This window comes from Callorhinchus milii, unplaced genomic scaffold (genome assembly GCF_018977255.1).
Source record: "Callorhinchus milii isolate IMCB2004 unplaced genomic scaffold, IMCB_Cmil_1.0 Scaffold2, whole genome shotgun sequence".
NCBI classification, from domain to species: Eukaryota; Metazoa; Chordata; class Chondrichthyes; order Chimaeriformes; family Callorhinchidae; genus Callorhinchus; species Callorhinchus milii.
In genome coordinates this window covers 2,811,058-2,833,558 of record NW_024704743.1, presented here as the reverse complement: position 1 = coordinate 2,833,558, position 22,501 = coordinate 2,811,058, and the positions used below count along the sequence as shown (strand labels likewise).

Below are 22,501 nucleotides of genomic sequence, written 5' to 3'. Positions count from 1 at the left end.
ATAGTCGAGCCTGGGGGGGATGAAGGCATGAACAAGAGTTTCAGCGGCCTTAATACTTGCATTAATACAGTGTTTTTCATGTACAGTAAAGTCTCAGAGATGATGATGGAAACTAGCCGGGGGGTGGGGGGTGAGAAGGGAGGTAACTGTAATGATAATCTTTACATTATATGTAACTCCTTGTTGAGATGTCTCCAAGGACTTTATGGTGTTTTACTGTGAGATATATTGACTATATTTATATGAAGTGAATGAAAAGTTTGATTTTGGTAGATTTGTAGCACATTCTGTGATGTTTGTTTTTAGGCAGCTTTTGAAGACAGATAATAATAATAATAATCCTTGCATTTGGTATAGTGTCTCATAACGTTGTTGAGATGCCTCAAATAGCTTCGCAGAATATACTGTAAAGTGAAATGTCTGCTGAGTTTTGTCCACAAAATACACAGTCACTCCACTTTACAGTATAATCTGTGAAGTGCTTTGAGGCATCTCAACAATGTGGTGAGGCGCTATACCAAATGCCAAGATTAGTATTATACTATTTTGTGGGTGAAAGGGAAAGATCAAGAGAGGGTGGGGCGGAGGGGTTTGAGGGAGGGAATTCCAATGTGGGGGAGGGAAATGATTATCAGATCCCAGTTTGCCGGATAGCGGAGGTGAGCAGGAGAGTGAGAAGAAGAAGATGAAGAGGAGTCAAGGGGTTGTAAGGGAGGGAGAGCAACTTTATGTAGCACACAAAACAAAAGTAGCTCCATAAATCCACATCAGTAATTGAAAAGTTTATTTTTATTTACAAGGAACTATATTTTAAAGCCTGAGAATTGATCAAGTTCTGTGCTATCCTTTGTAACACACACCTGCCCGGAGTTATTAATGATGACTTTCACCTTTTCCAACTTCGGGGGTGGTGGGGGTTTGGGGGGGGGGAGTGGGGTTGGGGGAGGGTGTGGGGTTGGGGGGGGTGTGGGGTTGGGGTTTGGGGGAGTGGGGTCGAGGGGTATTGGGGTTGGGGAGGTATGGGGTTGGGGGGGGAGTGGTTGTTGAGGGGGGGGAGTGGGGTTGGGTGGGGGAGTGGGGTTGGGTGGGGAGGGTTGGGGTTTGGGGGAGTCATTCTCAGCTGGTGTTGCTGTTTTTCTTCATATGAAGCTCATGGGTGATTAAGTGGCTGATTGTATCACTGACTCTGTTCACACAATGAAGGCCCACCTGGAAGCTGCTGTACTGGATGACAGCCAGGACTATTTAACTAGACTTCAGTCTGACTCAATGCCTTCAGGAGAGGAAGGAAACATAAACAGACACAGTTCTGCATGGTTAATTGTGTTTCCGATCGGGCTTCCTTTTCTGCTGATAAGAATCTTGGCTTGTAACATTTTCCAGGGTGTGGCAGCTCCATTATTAAAGATAATCCATCCATCGAGAAAGTAATCTGAAAATGTAATTTTAATTCGCTCTTTAATTAATGATCTGTTTGTCATGATCACGTGGATGCAAAATGAGATGAAGACCTAGTGGACTTTTGGACACAGTGATAAACTGGTGTTTAAAATCTCAAAGGTTTCAAGGTGGATTAATTAATAGAGGGCATTAATATAAGAACTTATAGAGTCCCATAGCGTCCTTGCCTCAAAAGCAAAAGGAACCAGGAACGATTCCCGGGCGGGAATCCTTAGGCAAGTTTCCTTACTCCACACACATACACACCTTTCTTTATCGATCAGAAAGTAGGAACCTGCTTGTTAGTCAATTGGTACATTACTTTCTTGGGTAATAATCCCTTCCAATTTTTGGGGGCTTTGAGAAGTCTCAACAACATGATAAAGTGCTATATCAAATGCAAAGATTATTGTTTATTATCTTACACCCTTGCCCAATGTCTTCAGCTCCCAGGCTCCCCAGCTGCTCAGTTGCCCAGCCAACTCTATACGTGTTTTGAAACCTCCTCCCAAAATGAAAGGTGTTTATATATAAATTTAAATTGTATTGGTCAATACCAAATCTATCACGAGTTCAGGAGTAACTTCTTTACACAAAGAGCGATGAGAATATGGATCTCGCATCTGGAAGCTTTGATTGGTTTATTCTGTGCTATAACAATCACAAGATCGGTTTGGAAACTTTGTTGAGGTTCCTTTGGCCCATCTGAACTCATCTGGTCCACAATATCACCCTCCCAGTGTTCTGGCCTCAGCCAGCCTTCCTGGCCACCCCTTGCTCTTGTTATTTGCCCTCTGATTAATGAAAAACTTGCTGATATTGACCTTTGAAATTCTAAACTGATGTCCTGTTGTACTGTCATGCTGCGGCCTTTCAATCTCTCGGTCTTGAGAAAAGTTGAGACTCAGAGGGGACCTCATAGAAGTGGACTACATTTTAAATGGGATTAAAAAAGTAAACCCAGATCAATACAGTAATTCATACAATACATAGTTTGGGACATGACATGTACAGGCAAACTGGAGGGAGCTTGGCCTTCTTTCATCTAGCAATTCTTGTTCTATGTTAATATTTTAGGGTGTTTTGTGACAGTAGATCAAGAGGACATAGGTGTAGAGTTGTAAAGGATAATTTCAGGACAGATACTAGGAAGGTTTTCTTTACACTGAGAGTATCACCAGGGGTGAAACTGTGAGATGCCGATCTTTGCTCCATGTGTCCCTGGCTGTGTGGTGTTGTGTTGGAATATGAACTAAAGAGGCCCATTGTGGTCAATTCATTGCCAACAGAATAAAAGTTGGAGGTGGAGCACTAGTAAGCTTCGTGCAGAGGTTGGAGTCACTTTACAAGATTCCAACAACAACAACTTGTATTTATATCTCGGCCTTTACACGGATGGATGATGAAGGCCCTTTGACCATCTGATTCCAGCCTTCACATCACAACCCTCTTGTGCTCGGGACACCACCCACCACCCTGCGTGAGGGCCACTGTATAAATACAAGTTGTTGTTGCCGTGTCCTCCCATCACAATATCAAGCTATTGCTTAAATGAATCCAGTGTCCTGGCCTCAACCACCCTTCCAGGTAACCAGTTTCAGTCCTCTGCTGATCTTTCTGATCCCCTTACCGCATGCACACTCCATTCCTCTCACAGTGCAAGGACTCAAACACTCAACTGAGTTTGCTAACCACTTTGCTATGGGACTCCATAGGACATAGTTTCTTGCTGTGACCTAGCCAATAATCCTCATTAACTGGTCATTCTGTTTGTATTGCCTACAATACCTGACAGTAATTATCTTGTCATTTTGTGGTCATCAAGTTATTATAAAAATGCAAATTGTTTTTTCTGGACCATGCAAGTTCTGCTTTCAGTGTCTATGAGTTATGGAGCTAAAATTTATTTTGTGGGACTTGAGATGTGCATGTATTAGTTTTTAAGGTGAATAAAAGTTTCATTGGATCTTCAGCAACAGGAGTGTTACCATCTGACTCAATGTGTCTCGCTAGGGTATCAGTGTGTCTCACTACGGTATCAGTGTGTCTCACTACGGTATCAGTGTGTCTCACTATGGTGTCAGTGTGTCTCATTAGGGTGTCAGCCTGTGTTAAATGTAGGAGCTATAATAAATACCAGGATTATTATTAACTTCTAATAATAATCTTTGCATTTGTTGTAGCACCTATTCACTTTGTTGGGACGTCTCAAAACGTTTCACAGAATTCATTGTAAAGTGTAGTGACTGTGCATTTTGTGGCCGAAAATTTTGTCTCATGGGTTGAGAGACCAAATTATTTTTTGAGGGATTCTTACCCACCGCCAATTGACTAACAGAGTTAATTAATTACTGCTAAGAGATCAGAGCTCAAGGCACAATGATAATCCCAGCCGACTAACATCCCTTCCTATTCAGTGTGTGACTTCCCTTTTACTTATTAATGTTTGTCAGTGAATTTCAGCATAAGATAAATCATAGCACAAGTGCTTACAGGACATGTACTGTCTGCTAGAGCTGCTACTGACATTGCTTATGGTGGTGGGGAACGATGTGTAGAACTGATTTAATGCCGTGCACCTAGAATCTGTGTCGACTCGATTCACAGATAACTGCCATATCAACTCATTTACAGATAGTAAAAGGAGTGCGTATGGAAATCCACTGGGTGACTCATACACATCAATTCTCTGCATTTTTCCCTGCAGGAAGATAACCTACTTTCTTACTCGCACATTCGCACACGCACTAAACCGATTAATTCATTGACTAATTAATGTTCTTGTGTAAGCTGGAAATTTGTCAACTTCTCATCAAAGTCAACTGGAAATGTGGGCGCTTCCTCTGAGCGAGCAGGTGATGACAGCGAGGGGAATCGAGTGGTAAAAGTAGTTGCATGTGGTGTGTAGGTGGGCAGGTTAACTTGTGGGTGGGTACTGGGTATGGCACATACTATAATTAATATTTGCATTTGATATAGGGCTGTATCAACCGTCGCAGCACAGTTTTTAGGTGATTGCTTTCAAATGCGTGACTTTTTTTTGCAAACAGTCATGAGTAGAAATTACCATTTAATCTGGGCGATTGTTGGCCAGGATACGGGGAGAAGATCAATTCTCTTTTCTAATAGTGTCTTGGTATCTAAGGTCTCTATCGGAACAGTCAATAACTCTCTGCCTCAGTCCCTCCACTTTAGTCGTGTTGTAGTGTCACAGACGCTGTTATTCAGAATGAGACGTTAAACCAAGAATTGTCTGCTTGTTCAGGAGGACGTTAAAGAACCAGGGGTCAGTGTTGACTATCCTCATTTATATGATGTTATGAACTGGGTCAGTAATACATATAGAAGTCTCTTATACTGAGCTGGAAAAATACAGTCATGTTACAATGAATTATAATAAATGCCACGCCTCGCCCTCAAACTCCAACTATGAGAAGATGCTGGACTTCCTCGAATCCAAAATCGAGGAGATACGTTCAGCCACCTCTGCTCCATCCATCCACCACCCCCACATCACCTCTCCCTCATGACCCATCCCCCACCCATCCCCCCATACTCCTTTGACCCTATTTCTCCCTCCTCCCTCACTGCCATCGTTCGCAAACTTAAACCCACTACCTGCTCCCTCGATCCCATCCCCACCTCTCTCCTCATCCCCCAGCTCCACCTTTTTGCCCCCTTTCCTGTCTGACATCATCAACCTCTCCTTGTCCACTGGTTCAGTTCCCACCTCCCTAAAAACAGCTGTCGACCCCCATCCTGAAAAAAATCTTCCCTGGATCCATCCCTCCTCTCCAGCTACCGCCCTATCTCTAACCTCCCATTCCTCTCCAAGGTCCTGGAACGAGTCATCGCGTCCCAGCTCTGCTCCTTTCTCTCTCGCCATTCCCTCTTTGAACCCCTCCATTCCGGCTTCCGCACTGCCCACAGCACGGAAACAGCCCTGGGGGTCACAGTCACTAATGACATTCTGAACATCTGTGATCAGGGCTCCCTCTGCCTTCTTGTCCTCCTCGACCTTTCTGCCGCCTTCGACACTGTCGACCACTCCATCCTCATACACCGTCTCTCCTCTTTATTCAATCTTCACGGACCTGCCTTTGTCTGGTTCGATTCCTATCTCTCTCACCGTCTCCACTTTGTTGCGTCTAACATTTTCTCCTCCAGCCCCCACACTGTCACATCTGGCGTCCCCCAGGACTCTGTCCTTGTCTCCTCTTTAATATCTACATGCTCCCCCTTGGTGACATCATCCACAAACATGGGGTCAACTTCCACATGTATGCAGATGACACCCAACTCTATCTTTCTGCCCCCACCCTCAACTCCAGGACCACTGCTGTCCTGACAGACTGTCTGTCGGACATCAAGTCCTGGATGAGGGCAAATTTCCTGCAGTTGAATGTGAACAAGACTGAGGCCCTCCTGATTGGCTCGCGCCAGCGCTTCAGCACTTCAGGCCCTGGCAGTATCAACCTCCATGGTTGCACACTTCAACTCACCAGTCAGCCAGGAACCTGGGTATCTTGTTCGACCCTCAACTGTCTTTTCTTCCCCACATCCAAGCCATGACCCGCTCTGCCTTCCCTCACCTCCGTAACATCGCCCGACTCCACCACTACCTCACCCCTCAAGCCACTGAAACTCTTGTTCATGCCTTTATTACCCCCAGGTTCGACTATGCAAACGCCCTGCTTGTTGGCCTTCCCAACAATTCTCTCCACAGGCTGCAGATAATCCAGAACTCTGCAGCCTGTGTCCTCTCCTGCACCAAACTCCATGACCCCATCTCCCCCAATCTCGCCCGACTCCATTGGCTCCCTATCCTTCAGAGGATCCAGTTCAAGATCCTGGTCCTCACCTACAATGCCCTCCATGGCCTCGCCCCACCCTACCTCTGTGATCTTCTAACCTGCTACCAACCCGCCTGCTCCCTCTGCTTAGCTGGCTCCAGCCTGCTCCACGTCCCCGACTCACCCGCCCCATCACCCGCCCCACCATTGGCGGGAGAGCCTTCAGCCACTCTGCCCCCAACCTCTGGAATTCCATCCCCCAGTCCCTCCACCTTGCCCCCTCCTTAGCCTCCTTCAAGTCCTGCCTCAAAACCCTCCTCTTTGACCATGCCACCTGCCACCATCCCTTCCCTCCCCTCCCCTCCCTTCTCCCCCCCAATCCCAGCTCGGGTCTGAAATGCTGTCACTGTCCAGCGCCTTGGGACATCCTCCCGACGTCAAAGGCACTATACACATGTAATCTTGTTGTTATACGGAGCAGAACGATTGCTGTTTTTAACATAACGTAAACACTGCATCAGCGTCAGTATATGGAAATGGCACTTCTGTAGTCTGCAAATAAATAGCTTTTATTCTTATAGTGTTTATCAAAACAAAACGTCTCAGAACTATTTCATAGGTGATTACTGTCAAGCGAATTGACTTACTTTTTTGTAGGCAAAACACAGCCGTCATTTCAGTTGAGAACAATAATATTATATTGAAATAACACACGGACACGAGTGTTATCCTAATATTGTGTTTTGCAGTGATGGGATACAGCACAAGCTGGTGCATTTGGGTCAATTAGCCTGTGCCAAGATTTATATTTATACCATATATACCCCCTCCCCATCCCTCCTAATCCCCTCCCCTATAGCTCCTCCCCCATAGCCTCTCTCCTATAGGATCTCCCTTATAGCCCCTCCCCTACAGTCTTCCTTCTCGCTTCTCCCCTTTAGTCCCTCCCCTATAGAGTCTCACCTATAGCATCTTATAGCCCCATCCCCTATAGCCCCTCCCCTATAGCTCCTCACCAAGAGCCCTCAATTTATAGCCCCACCCTATAGCTCCTCACCTATAGCCCCACCCCTATAGTTCCTCACCTATAGCCCCTCACTTATAGCTCCTCACCTATAGCCCCACCCCTATAGCTCCTCACCTATAGCTCCTCACCTATAGCCCCGCACCTATAGCCAGCTGTTCTCTTCTCCCCTCATGTATGCACCAAGTTTACTTAACAACAACAACTTGCATTTATACAGCGCCCCTAATGCAGGGTAACGTCTCAGAGCGAGTGACCATGGCAGAGCACAACACCAACCAGGGTGACTGAAGTCGCAACCTGAAGATGGGAAAGAAAGCGGCAAGGTGGAGGAATAGAGGCAGAGTGTTCTAGAGTTTCAGGGCGTTGTGGCTAAAAGTGCAGTCACTGATGGTGGAACGGAGGGAATGAGGATCAAGCAGAAGGCCGGAGCCCCAGTCAAGCAGAGGCGGTGGGTGGGTGGGGAGTAAGCAGTAAAATACTTTGATGCTATTTATTTCAACCACAGCTTCGGCAATGAGTTCCACCTTGTGAGTAAACAAGTAGGATTTTCATGTTGAATGCAGGCACATACTTCATTCTAAGTGCAGTTCATTAGCAGAAGCAAAACGCTGTGAATGGGAACACTTCTCATTTACCTTTTGCTGCTGCTTTCAGCTGCCAGACCATCAGCTGGGACTTCATTCCCATGAAAGGATTAACTTCACATTTTTCTCTTTTAATAAAGCAATCGACCTCACTTACTCGCTTTGGAATAGAGACGTAACTCACAGAGAGAGTGTTGCTCAATGATAATAATTTGATGTGGTGCCTTTCATGCCGGGAGGTTGTCTCAAAGTGCTTCATAGGATTTACTGTAACTAAGTAGACCATTTACGCACAGCAATACTTCATGAACAGCCTTGAAGTAAATGACCAGTTGTATCTGGGTGTTTGTTTGCCAGGACCAGAAACTTCTTTTTCTGTGACATGAAAGACACGGCACAGGAGCAGTTTATCATCAACATTCACCTTCATTAAGAATCTGTTACCTTAGCATTAACTTAATGAATATCATTAGGGATGTCCTCCCCCTCCCCCACTACACACACATACTCATAATTGAATATAAATTAATATTTTAATATTTCATAGATTTTAATCTTGCTCCCAATAAGAATTTAATCTGCATCTCTGAAACAATATGACCTCTGGAATCCTATTACCACAGCAGAAGATTGGCTCATCATTTCACACATCTGTCCAAATTTTTTTTGCTAAGTGAAGCATGTTAATAATTAGATGTAACCGGCAGGAAATGGAATTCACTTCAGCCAGGGTTTGCGTTTGTGACAGCCTCAGTCAGTGGACTCTATTGTTTTTGGTCAGCCTGATACATGTGGAAACCCATCACCGTGATCTGCCGGGTGCCTGACACATGTGGAAACTCATCACCGTTGCTTAATAGAGTCACCAAACCAAACTGAGATTTCCATGCATCCCACCTACACATGGAAATCCCAGAGAGAAATTGTTGGAATGGAATACGCGCTCACTCCCTGGAGGGATGCATCTAATATTAATTACTTACATCCAATTATTAATTTGTTTCACTTAAGAAAAAGGTGTTGACAGAGATGTGAAATGATGAGTCAATCTTCTGCTGTGGTAATAGGTTTCCAGAGTTCATATTTGTTTGGAGCTGCAGATTAAATATGGATTAAATACTTATTGGGAGCAGGATTAAAATCTATGAAATATAAAAATATTAGTATTTTATTGATAATCTTGCCTAATTCTGAAATGTATTAGGTGCAGATTGACAACTGCTAAGGCTTGGGGACCCGAGTGTGCGATGGAATAACACATAACACAGTTGACAGCGTAAAAAAGGTCCTGCACCCTGTACCCATGTTAATGATTTAAAAAGCAGCTTGATGCTGTGATAGGGGGACGGGATAGTGGTTGTTCTGAAAGGATGAGATGGGATGGGCCAAAGGGCCTGCTTCATACTAACCAATCTTCTGATCTTATGACATGTCAGTCCGGCTCAATTAATAGCACTTTCTCCTCTGAGTCAAAAGATTATGGGTTCAAGCCCCAGGTCGGGACTTTGACATACAGTCTAGGCTGACTCCAACGTGTGTGTGTGAGTAGGGGGTCTGGGGCTGTATTGTTGGGTGTGCCTTCCTTTGGATAATCCTTTATTAGACTAAGGTTACATCTGATTGTTCAGGTAGATGTTAAAGATCCCATGGGTCATTATTTGAAAAGAGAAGGTATTTTCTCAGTCTGACCAGGACCACTTTTCTCCACCTCATTACCTGCCTCCGACTGTACCTGACACCCAACGCAGCTCCCACCATGTGAACACTGAGTCTGAATAATAATAATGAATAAGGGATGACTAACACAAGCTTATTTGGGAGAATACAATCATTACAAAATAATTGGCAAAACCTTTTCAGAACCACGTATTTTGTTTTTTGATTGAACGTCACTCCCTCAGTTCATGTTACTTATCAGCCTTCGCTGTGAGGTCAAAGTCCTGTTATGGGACTTGTAAGAACATAAGAAATGCTAGATGAGAAAACACCAAGGTCCATCTAGTTCGCCTTCCACCTTCCTGGCAGTCGCTTGCACATATGTTCCGAACTCCCTATGTACCATTTGCCATAATGTTATTTCCTAAAAGAAAACTATCTAATCTGTGTTTGAAAGAATCAACACTTCCGGCTTCAATCGTCTCCCTAGGGAGCCTGTTCCACAGAACCGGCTTGTGTTATATGCCGTGCCCTATTACCCAGGTTTATCTAATGAAAAAAATCCTCATTCCGTCGCCCCCCTTAACGCCATCAGTAATGATCATAAATATCCCCCAAAAGGTTAATAGGGGTTGGTCTGCTTCCTGCTCTTCTTCCTGACAAGCCTGCATCATTAGCAACAAAATGCATCCTTTTCTCTTTATCTACAGAGAAAGAGCTGATTAAATTCTCTCTCCAATCATTTTCTAGTTCGGAAAATGCTTCATTGACTGGGAATGTTTGCAAACCGCCTTAGCTTTTAAGCAAGGCTACATACAGAGAAACAGCTTCTAAATTAAATACAATAGTCACTACAATGTCCGCCCTCCTGACACGGGAGATGCCATATTAACTGCAAGGATTATTATCAGCAATATTATTGTTATTATATCTAATAGATTTCCTTGTGTTCACTTGCAGGCTGCTTATTTGAAACTGATGTGTGTGAGGCTTATGAGATCTGTGTAAATGGTGAGTAATGTCCTTACATCACTGAGGTATTTGTACGTGTATGGCCAAGGCTGTTGCTGTTAATCGTGTTCCCTCCCGGCTGCAGTGTGAATTACTGTTTTGGTTTCCTTCTCTCTGTACTTGCTGCAGTCTTTGTCCATGACCTGTGTTGATTCAGTGCTGTGGCCTGCTCAGCCAGTGATTAAACGTAAAACTCCGCCTAGACACTTATGTGCCTCCTATTAAAATCCAGATATTTCACAACTCCTAAAATTGACATGTTTGTCAATGGAATGTCGGACCCTGTAAGCCAAAGCCCCCCCCACCCCCACCCCAAGAGGATCTTGTCCTGGCTAAAGAAGCAGCGGGAAAGCTTGCCAGACAGTGATATCAATGGCAAACTACGTGGTTTTAGCTGGTTAGACTCCAGCAGTTACCCCAACACACACTCTGGGCTCCCCCCAAGCCTTGGCTCTTGCCAACCTGCAACTAATACTTTCCGGAATTAGTTAGCAGGAAGCGTCCCTCCAGGGAGAGAGAGAGGGGTTATTCCATTCCAACAATCTATCTCTGAGATTTCCATGTGTAGGTGGTATTCTCAACTTGGTTTGGAGACTCTTAAGCAACGGTGACAGGTTTCCGCGTGTGTCAGACACCCAGCTGGGCAAAAAAAGCTCCATAGTACTCGACAATGAGAGCCTCCCCTACAATACACTTTACAGTAAAATCCTGTGAGTATTCTCCCTGATGTAAAAGGCACAATATTAATTATTAATAATAATTATTGGCAACCAATGAGAAAACATTGGTTGTTTGTGGCATATTTAATGACACTTGTGATTCCGTCTATCCACATGCATTTACATATGGTTTAAACATGATGCATAAATAGAAGCCAATGTTAACAGTTATTTTGGTTAATAAACCCTCACGTCCTCAATGGAACCACATCTGGAGGTTGACTAAAACCTCGACTCAGATGTTAGTAATTCAGGCTGGAGACTACACTGTTAAACTGACAGATGCAGAGAACAACAAAGTGGAGCTGTTTAAAAGGGTAATCAATTCTGTTTTTAAAGGTCACTTTTTAATATGGATTAAGAGAGCATTTATTCCCATTAGAAACGTGAGAAAACAAGAACAGGAGGAGGCCATTCAGCACATCAAGGCAGTTCCTCAAGTTTCTAGATCTTGTAATGATAAAGGCCGAACTATTCACCATAAGCCAATCCCGCTGACACCAAGTGCTCCATACGCCAGAGAGGAGCAGCTTAGTGCAGAATAATCAACACCAGAGGCCCTGAAATTTCTCTTAGATTCAGCCTGAAGTCCATTGTCTGAAGATTCAGAATTTCAATCTTCCAAACAGCTTCCAGTTCAGACTGAATTTAAGAACTTGCAAAATTCTGCGGCAATTGAAATTTTCAGAATATGAGGAATTTCAGGATGTTTTAAGCAGGGCTAAGCGCTGTGAGACACTACCCAGCATGAGGGGTGCTATGTAAGTGCAAGGTGTTGTTGTTAACAGGTGCTGAGTCGGAAGAGCAATTCATTTCCCAGCATTTCTCACCTCATGAGCATAAATTGACATAAACTTTGGACGGTCTGTCTGCTCTGAAGGTGTTCACAGGGGAGCAAGTGGTCAACACTACATTAGGATTTAGTCACTATATTAGGGTTTGGTCACTACATTAGGGTTTGGTCACTACATTAGGGTTCAATCACAACATTAGGGTTTAGCCACTACATTAGGGTTTCGTCACCACATTAGGGTTTAGTCACTACATTAGAGTTCAGTCACTACATTAGGGTTCAGTCACTACATTAGCTTTTAATCACAACATTAGAGTTCAGTCAGTACATTAGGGTTTAGTCACTACATTAGGATTTAGTCACTGCATTAGGTTTTGGTCACTACATTAGGGTTTAGTCACCACATTAGGGTTTAGTCACTACATTCGGTTTTAGTCACAACATGAGAGTTCAGTCACTACATTAGCGTTTAGTCACTACAATGTTTAGTCACTACATTAGGGTTCAGTCACTACATTAGGGTTTGTCACTACATTAGGGTTTAGTCACCACATTAGGATTTAGTAACTACATTAGAGTTCAGTCACTACATTAGGTTTTAGTCACATTAGAGTTTAGTCACTACATTGGGGTTTAGTCACTACATTACGGTTCAGTCACTACATTAGGGTTTAGTCACTACATTAGGGTTCAGTCACTACATTAGGATTTAGTCACTACATGAGGGTTCAGTGTGACATTTGTCACTGTGGCTATGAAAGTTTCTTGCAGTTTGATTTCTGCTGTGAGGAGATCAGTCCCGAGCCTCTGTTTTACGAGTTCAAAACAAACACATCACCGCTTGCCATCTGTGAGCTCAAAACACCCCGGGGGGGTGGGGGAGACATCAAATCACTTATCCTAAATGTTTGTCGCCCAGTTAGTCACTTTGCCATTAGCCGGGTGTCCTCGTCAAACTGTTTCTGTTTGTGCACTTTATTTAGTCTGAGAGAATATGTTACTAAGAAGGTGTATAATGCCTATTGCTTTGTGAGTGGACAGTACAGACATGGAGTCAGTGTGGACAGTGAGTGTGACACCTGTCCTGCTTAGGTTTACAGTGCTTTGAGTCAAGCAAATGATACACATAAACACATTGGCAGCACCTGTCCCTATAGAGCACACTGAGCCAGTGTGAATCTTCCCTATATTCTCCTCTCACCTCCCTCACCCATTGGGGGCAGCAATTCTTCCCACTCAGCTCCTGTTCTTAATTATGGAAATTCCCTCCTCATCGGCCTTCCCAACTCCTCCCTTCACAAACTGCAGATCATCTAAAACTCTGCAGCTCGTGTACTCTCACGCACCAGGCTCTGTGACCCCCTCACTCCCACCCTCACCCAACTCCACTGGCTCCCCATCCCCCAGAGGATCGAGTTCAAGATCCTCGTCCTCACGTTTAAGGCCATCCATGGCCTTGCCCTCTCCTACCTCTCTGACCTGCTGACTCCCTACCAACCTGCCCGCTCCCTCTGTTCATCAGGCTCCGGCTGCTCCATATCTCCCGCCCGACCCGCCCTACTATTGGTGGCTGAGCTTTCAGCCTCTCTGCCGCCGCACTCTGGAACTTCATCCCGCGGTCCCTTCACCTTGCTTCCTCCCTTGCCTCCTTCAAGGCTGGTCTCAAGACCTTTCTCCCTCCCACCTCTCTGCCTTCCCTCACTCCTAAACCACCCCTACCCATGCTCAGGTCCTGACACCTGACTGCTCAGCGCTTTGGGATGTCCTCCCGACGTGAAAGGCGCACTATAGATGTCATTTTGTTGTAGTTGTTGTTCCTGTAAGTCAAAGTCCTAACGGGTAGAGAGGTCCTAGCTGGACAAGCAGTGGGAAAGCTTGTGGACATTGTGTCCCGGTGGACATTAAAGATCCTGTGGAGCTGTTCGGAAAGAGAAGGGAGTTTCAATAATCCTCGGATTCGATCAGTCAATCACCCCATTTTGTGTGGGTGTGCAGTGGGGGGTAGAGGGGGTAGACCGGTGGCTGAACACTTCCTTGCCTGTGTGCAAAATTCCTGCAGAAACAGTCAACGCCCTTGAGAGTAATTGCTGAGGCACATGTGGAGATGTTATGGTGAGAGAAGGTGCTATAAAAGTCAGTACGTTGCTGGTTCTTGGACATGAGTTTCTACCGACCTGAAGCAGCAGCCAGTTTCTGACGTCAACTGTAAATTTCACGTTACCTGATGATCGTCTGAAGTTCTGTTTTGTCTTTCATTCACTGATACAAATTATCCTTTTTGGGGATTGTTATTTTTTTGGAGGTGGGATTGTTAGCCCAAACTGCGGAAAATCTGTCACCATGACAACAACAACAACAACTTGCATTTACACTGCGCCTGTCCGCCGGATAGCGTCCCGGAGGGCTTCACTGTGGCGGAGTCTGACCCTGGTCAGTACCAGGCTGATTTCCACTGTCTTCACTTCAGACCAGTTGTACAAATCAGTGGCCATCGTTTGAGTGAGATGTTAAACTGAGATGCCATCTACCTGTTCAGGGGGAACGATAGAGATGCGGGGTTCGGAAAGAGAAGGAGTTTCTCTCTCCCAATGTCCTGGCCAACAATCCTCCCAATCCTCTTGCATTTGATATAGCCCTTATCACATCCTGGAGACATCTCAAAGTGCTTCACAGGATTTACTACAAAGTGTAGTGACTGTTTATTTTAACATCCACTACACCTTACTTATATCAAGTGAAGCACTTTGAGACATCCTTCTGAGGTGAAAGGCATTGTATCAAAAGCGAGGATCATTATTATTTGATTATATCACCTTTCATGTCGGGTGGACGTCTCAAAGTCCTTCACAGGATTTATTGTGTATTTTGTAGGCAAGCAGTTAGGATGGGATGACTTGTAGAGTCAAAGTGATTGCTGTTTGCTTCGTGTAAGCTATTTTTCACATGCTCACTGGCCTGCAAAGCTTTCTTTTCCTGCTCGCTTCCACCAAAGGAGAAATGAAGCCTTGTTCAAAGTTAATTGCCAGAGCAGATGCCTGGTGTTTACTCAGGATAATGGGCAAATACAGGCAATCTTTCAACCGCAGTATCCTTTATCCAGACCGCAGAACACCAGCTGGAATTAACACTCATTAAAAACTATCAACGGGGGAGATCGCAGATCCAGGCAAACACCCAGTTTGGGTATTGGGCAAAATGCTGCTGTTAGAATATCATCTCTTTCAATGTAAATGTAGAGTCCTCTAGCTCAGTGGTTAGAGCACTCATTTCGCTAGTGAGAGGACCTGAGTTCAATTCCCGAGCAGGGCAAAACCCTTGGAAAGTTTCTTTACTCCACACGCCTCTGTTTACCAGCAGTAAGCAGGAAACTGGTTGTTAGTCGATTGGCGGATCGCTTTTCCGTGGGAAATAATCACTTAAAAAAATAATTTGGTCACTCAATCCATGACTGTTTGTGGGGACGCTGCTGTGCGCAATTGGCTGCCACTTTTCACCCACAAAATATACAGTCACTTTACAGTATATCCTGTGAAGCGCTTTGAGACGTCTCCTAAATAGTTTGGATGTAAGGCTGTTAAATATTTTTAAATTACCTGTTTCAAGACTTGTCTGTTGAATAAGCTAAACTGACATTTTAAGACGGTGTTGCTAGATCGAATCAGGTCAAATGAAGAATGCAGAGCACAGTTTTTGTAGTCTTGTCACAAGTCATGTAATATCCCAGTGAGCTGTGAGAATTGTAATGAATTCTGTGTGTGCTGACCCACAGCTCACTGTTAATGATGGCCGTGGCAGTCAGCCTCTATCCTGTGACACTCACCAGTTGTCCACACATTATCCAGACGCTCACCAGACACTCACTTGGTCTGCGACCCCTCATAGTTTGTTTCTCTCCAGGTAACCAAGGCTTTAGCTGGCAACAGGTACACAGGGTCTAGTTTGTGGGATTGGTAACAGGATTGGCCAAAACTGAGGCCATCAGATTAGAGCTGCAAAGTGCGATTGCAAGACAGATACCAGAGCTTTACATTACCCAGAGGGTAATTAATGACTAGGACAGGTTGCCAGGAAACGGTGAATAAGGCCAGGACACTGGACTCACAGCTTGATAGTGTGATGGGTGGACAGTAGGGTGGATGTTCAGGAAGGATGAGATCAGATGGACCCTAGGGCTTTCTTCATCTGAATTGATCTTGTGAGCCCCTAAACAACACACACTGACTGATGTGCAGGGCTCAATATTGCAATGTTGCCCTGTGGGAAATGCATATTCCACTTGTGGGGCCTTTTTCTGACAAATAGACCATTCGCCAACCTGTGGCTTCCCAAACATTCACACGAGTCTAGGTAAGTCTGCGTTCAATCATTGGTGATTTTTCAATTTTTTTCTTCATTGAATATTTATTGATTTAAGGCATAAGATCTATTCAATCAGAAACATTTATTTTGTGGGACGACCATAAAGATTTGCCACCATTGACAGAGACTCTTCAAATGCTGTTCTTCAAACCCAAGATCCTCAAACTGGCCTCGTAATGTTAGAATAACTTAGTTTGACTTACAGTCAAATGCCCTTGAAATGCACCTGAATAATTTACTAGCTTTGTTGATGCTGCCTTTGAGGTGACTGGAAGTCTTTGGTGAATGATTGTTAATCAGACTCGAATCCTTTTCCTTCCCTCTCCTCCTCTGCCATCAACACCCCTTCACCTTGTGTGTGACCTGTTTTGTGCATTAAAGGGCATTTCAAAATGGGAAAGGAATTTTTCCTGGATGGTTTAAATGCTCTGGAATGCTGCCCTATGTGAGACGCTATATAAATGCAAGTTGCTGTTGTTGTATGATACATCAAACCAAGGCCCTGTCTGCCTTTTCAGGTGGACATTAAGGACTGTATGGCACTATTTGAAAAGAGAAGGGAGTTTCTCTCTCCTGATGTCTTGACCAACAATCCCCCTGTCTTGTCCCAATCAAAATTTGGTCATTCACTTTATAGCTGTTTGTGTGGCATTGCTTTGTGCAAACTGGCTGCCACATTCACCCACAATACACAAGTCATTCCACTTTACAATGGAGTAATCCAACTTCATCCTGTGAATCCTGACATAAAAGGCACTAAAACAAAAACTAAAACAAATGTAAGGATTATTATTATTAATATTTATTTACATTAAAATCCACTGCCTCTCCTTGGCCTGACTCATTAATTGGCCCATATGTTTCATGATATTTATCTTATTTATACATTACAAAAAGTCTGGTCTGGATACTTTTATTAATAATAATAATCCTTGCATTTAATACAGCATCTTATCACGTAGTTGAAATGTCTCAAAGCGCTTTACAGAATATACTGTAAAGTGTGGAGTAAGGAAACTTGCCTAAGGTTTCACCCTAAACCTGGGAATCAAACCCGGGTCCTCTCGCTTGTGAGGCAAGGGCTGGAGTTACAGATTTCTACATGTGTCAGACACCCGGCTGATAAAAATAATAGTCGTCAGAGTGAGGGACACAGTGAGGGACACAGCGAGGGACACAGCGAGGGACACAGGGAAGGACACAGGGAGGGACAGAGGGAGGGACACAGGGAGGGTCAGAGGGAAGGACACAGGGAGGGACAGAGGGAGGGACACAGGGAGAGGCACAGAGAGGGACAGAGAGAGAGAGAGACAGAGGGAGGAGGGACACTGGGAGAGACACAGGGAGAGACACAGGGAGAGACAGAGGGAGAGACACAGGAAGAGACAGAGGGAGGGACACAGGGAGGGACACAGCATCACCTTTTGCAGAAGATGAAGATTTTTTCTATTTATCGTCACATTTCTGAGTCCTGTTGTTGAACCAGATTAAATAGCGGTGCTGAGCTGTGTTAACAACTGATGCTGGAGACTACCCTGTAATTGACTGGTGGGAAAGGGATGAAATGTTGGCTCGTCCCAGCATATTATTTGCAGCCCGTACTCTCTGGAACACAGAGGGGATAAATGATTGTCAGAGGCAGGATTCACTGTCTTTCCAGAGGCAATTATTTGGAAGATTCAATTTGAATTATTGTAATTCAAAGAGAAATCACCAGCCCTTTCCTTCACTGTGAGTCACACAGAAGCCATTGAGAGCCCAATGAAGGACAGAGAGCGAGCGAGGTGGGGAATAGACACTCCAGTCCTGCGTGTGGGGTTTGGCAGAAGTGCTGTCCTTCGGATAACATCTGAAACCAACTTCCTGCCAGTTGATCCTATAAGACTATTTGAAATGAGAAGCGAGTTTCTCCTTATGTTCCGACAGACAATCCTCCAGATAAAATTGTGGCTATTTGTGAGACAGGGCTCGTCGGCAATGTAGTTATTAAGACTCCTCTAGGGCAGAGTGATCACAATATGATTAAATTCTGCATTAAGTTAGAGAGGAATATAGTTAAATCCGAGACAAGTATGCTGAATTTAAATAAGGCTAATTTTGTAGGTGTGCGGAAAGATTTAGGTTTAGGAAAGATTTATAGAAACCTATAAGATCATCAAAGGGCATGATAGAGCAGATAGTGGGAGATTGTTTCCCCTGGTTGGAGAAACTAAAACCAGGGGTCACAACCTTAAAATCAGGGACCAATCCTTTTGCACTGAGTTGAGGAAGAACTTCTTCACTCAAAGGGCAGTGAATGTATGGAACTCACTACCCCAAAGGGCTGTTGACGCTTAGTCCTTGAACATATTCAAGACTGAAGTCGATAGATTTCTTATTGCAAAAGGGATTTAGGGATATGGGGATAAGGCAGGGTCAGGGTATTAGCTGGAGTTAGATTAGAAGGTCAGCCATGATTGAATGGCGGGGCAGGCTCGAAGGGCCAAATGGCCTCCTCCTGCTCCTACATGTTATGTTATTGCTGTGCGCAAGTCAGCTGCCGCGATCAACTGCAGAGAACAGCACAGTACAATACACAGCCCAATCCTGATCACCTGCAGAGTACAGTACAATACAGTACACAGCCCTATCCTGATCACCTGCAGAGTACAGTACAGTAAACAGCCCAATCCCGATCACTTGAAGAGTACAGTGCAATACACAGCCAATCCTGATCACTTGCAGAGTACAGTACAATACACAGCCCAATCTTGATCACCTCATAGATAGATTGATAGATTTCTTATTGCAAAAGGGATTAAGGGATATGGGGATAAGGCACGGTCAGGTTATTAGCTGGAGTTAGATGAGAAGATCAGCCATGATTGAATGGTGGGGCAGGCTCGAGGGCCGAATGGCCTACTCCTGCTCCTACATATTATGTTATGTTATTCCCAGTGTAATGAGGAGATTTCCAGTGAATGAGGAGATTCTAGTTGTGGAACCAGAAGCTACTTGTCCATTAGATTCCCATCATGTTGTTTTTCCCTTTCCTTTTTTCAGTCTGCTGACACATTGACTTAAAGTGCAGATGGTTTAACAAGCAGCAACGTTAATAAGGATAAGAGTTTTGATCAGAGCTCAGCTTGAAATGTCAATTCTGTGCCTTGGCAGTTCATTGATTTTCTGAATGCAACACAAGAACACGTCAGGTCTGGCTCAGCAGCAAATCGGTTTACAATGAGAAGTAAAATGCGTTTCCCCAATTGCAATACAATGCTGTCTAATTTGCGGTATTTCTTTACACATTTCATAATAAGAAATCTGAAATGTGCCAATGGGGGGAGGACAGGTTTGTGTACAGGTGTGTAGTGGGGCACACTGTGTGTACAGGTGTGTAGTGTGGAGTCCTATAGCTCAGTGGTTAGAGCACTCGCTTTGCAAGTGAGAGACCTGAGTTCAATTCCACGCAGGTCAGTGCGAAACCTTGGGCAAGTTTCCTTACTCCACACAGAGCCTAATAATAATCCCTCCAAACCCAAAAACAATAATAAATTGGTCATTTTCAATCCACGACTGTTTGTGGGATATTGCTGTGCCCAATTGGCTGCTGCGTTCGCCCACAAATATACAGTCGATTCACTTTACAGTGTGTTCTGTGAAGCACTTTGGGATGTCCTCCCGACGCGAAAAGCGCTATATCAAATGCAAGGATTATTATTATTATTTTATCTGGAAAAAAGTATTATTATTATTATTAGTAGTAGTAGTAGGGCACATTGTGTGTACAGGTGTGTAGTGGGGCACATTGTGTGTACAGATGTGTAGTGGGGCACACTGTGTGCACAGGTGTGTAGTGGGGCACATTGTGTGTACAGGTGTGTAGTGGGGCACACTGTGTGCACAGGTGTGTAGTGGGGCACACTGTGTACACAGGTGTGTATTGGGCACACAATGTGTGTACAGGTGTGCAGTGGGGCACACTGTGTGCACAGGTGTGTAGTGGGGCACACTGTGTGCACAGGTGTATAGTAGGGCACATTGTGTGTACAGGTGTGTAGTTTGTGGAGTCCTGTAGCTCAGTGGTTAGAGCTGAGTTCAATTCCCGGCAGAGCAAAACCTTGGGCAAGTTTCCTTACTCCACACAGAGCCTAATAATAATCCCTCCAAAACTAAAAGCAATAATAAATTGGTCATTTTCAATCCACGATTGTTTGTGGGACATTGCTGTGCGCAATTGGCTGCTGCGTTCGCCCACAAATATATAGTCAATTCACTTTACAGTGTGTTCTGTGAAGCGCTTTGGGACGTCCTCTCGACGTGAAAAGCGCTATATCAAATGCAAGGAATATTATTAGTAGTAGTAGGGCACATTGTGTTTACAGGTGTGTAGTGTGGCACACTGTGTGTACAGGTGTGTAGTGGGGCACACTGTGTATACAGGTGTGTAGTGGGGCACACTGTGTATACAGGTGTGTAGTGCAGCACATTGTGTGTACAGGTGTGTAGTGTGGCACACTGTGTGTACAGGTGTATAGTGGAGGAGGATATTTGTAGTGGATTCCACAGAAAATGTGCAGCTGCACTTTTCTATTGGCCCAGCTTAAGACCTTCCTCTTCAACTATACTTTCAGCCATTTCTGTCTCCCCTGATCTCAGACTCCCAGGCAGCCGTGTGAAGCTCATTCAGACGTCCTCCCAGTTATATTGTGGCTGAATGGGATTGTTCTTTTAACAAGCAGGACATGATGTGCCAATTGGCCTTCCGCTGTGCTGTAAATGTGGATCTACCTACTAATAGATATTTTGTCACATGTGCAAGTCCCCCCACTTCCCCCGAATCCCCCCCCCCATTCCCCCCCGACTGTGTCACCAAATAACGATTTATTTGTAAAAAAAATGTCCTGCAGCAAGTAGTCGATCAGAGCCATTATGTATAGCTCTTCTCATGAATGATTTAAATTATGAGTGAGCCTGCACCAAAGATTAGTATTGCAGTCACATACACTGTTCTACGCAGATAGATAAAATGCTCTCATTTCCTCTCCCACCTGGCGAGGAATCATCAGACACCAGTTTCATGAATATTGATGCTTCCAATCTGTTTTTATTAATGATTTTCATATAACTCCCGAAAGTACGGAGAAGAATGTTGGATTTGATAATAATTCATATGATTAATAATAATAATCCCTGAATATTTGATATAGCGAATTTCATGTCAGGAGGACGCCTCAAAGCGCTTCACAGGATTCAGCTTAGACTGTGTGAGATTCTGTGATTCCAAATGCTGGCGTGGGACTTGAACTCACAACCTTCTGATTCGGAGGCGAGACTGAGCCAAACTGACACACGATGAGCAGAACAACCTAATAATAATAATAATAATCTTTGCATTTGATACAGCGCCTTATCGCGTCTTCGAGACGTCTCAAAGCACTTCACAGGATACACTGTAAAGTGAATTGACTGTAAATTTTGTGAGCAAAACACGGCAGCCAATTACGCACGGCAGGGTCCCCACAAACAGCCGTGGATTGAGTGACCAATTTATTATTATTATTTTTCAAGGAATTATTATCCCCAGAAAAGCGATCCGCCAATTGATTAACAACTGGGTTCCTACTTTCTGCTAGGTAAACGGGTATGGGAAGTAAGGAAACTTGCCCAATGTTTCGCCCTGCCTGGGAATCAAACCCAGATCTCTCGCTTGTGAGGCGAGTGTTCTACCCACTGAGCTATAAGATTCCACAAATCTCAAATGTTTCACTCAGTGCATTTGTTAGCAGAGTAATGATTTTGCAGGCAAAAATGACAGCTAACCATGTTAACAACATTTGACAAACAAGATTGGCAAATAATATGCAAATAATAATGGCCATATTGCCAATATTATTTGCATATTGTAATGAATCTGGGCTGGATAAATATTGGCCAGGACATCCTGCTCTTCGAAATAGTGCCATGGGGGCTAATAATGTCCACTGGAATTATTGAAGATGGTTTAACCTCAGTCAAAGGTGAGACACGAGAACGTCCACTTAACCTGGTTTGTGTTTATAAAATCAGACTTTGTGTTATAATGAGACGTACTATATGTGCAGGAAGTGCCCTGATGTCATTTCCTGTGATCTGGATGC

General features: G+C 44.3%; 1 protein-coding gene across 1 annotated transcript in view; it reads left to right on the top strand.

The window, feature by feature from the left end:
• ptprn2 (protein tyrosine phosphatase receptor type N2) overlaps nt 1-22,501 on the top strand; it is a 168,644-nt gene that overhangs the window by 13,774 nt on the left and 132,369 nt on the right. Inside the window, 1 exon segment of the mRNA XM_042332553.1 lies at nt 10,461-10,511. Within this exon segment, the coding sequence (XP_042188487.1) occupies nt 10,461-10,511 (51 nt within the window).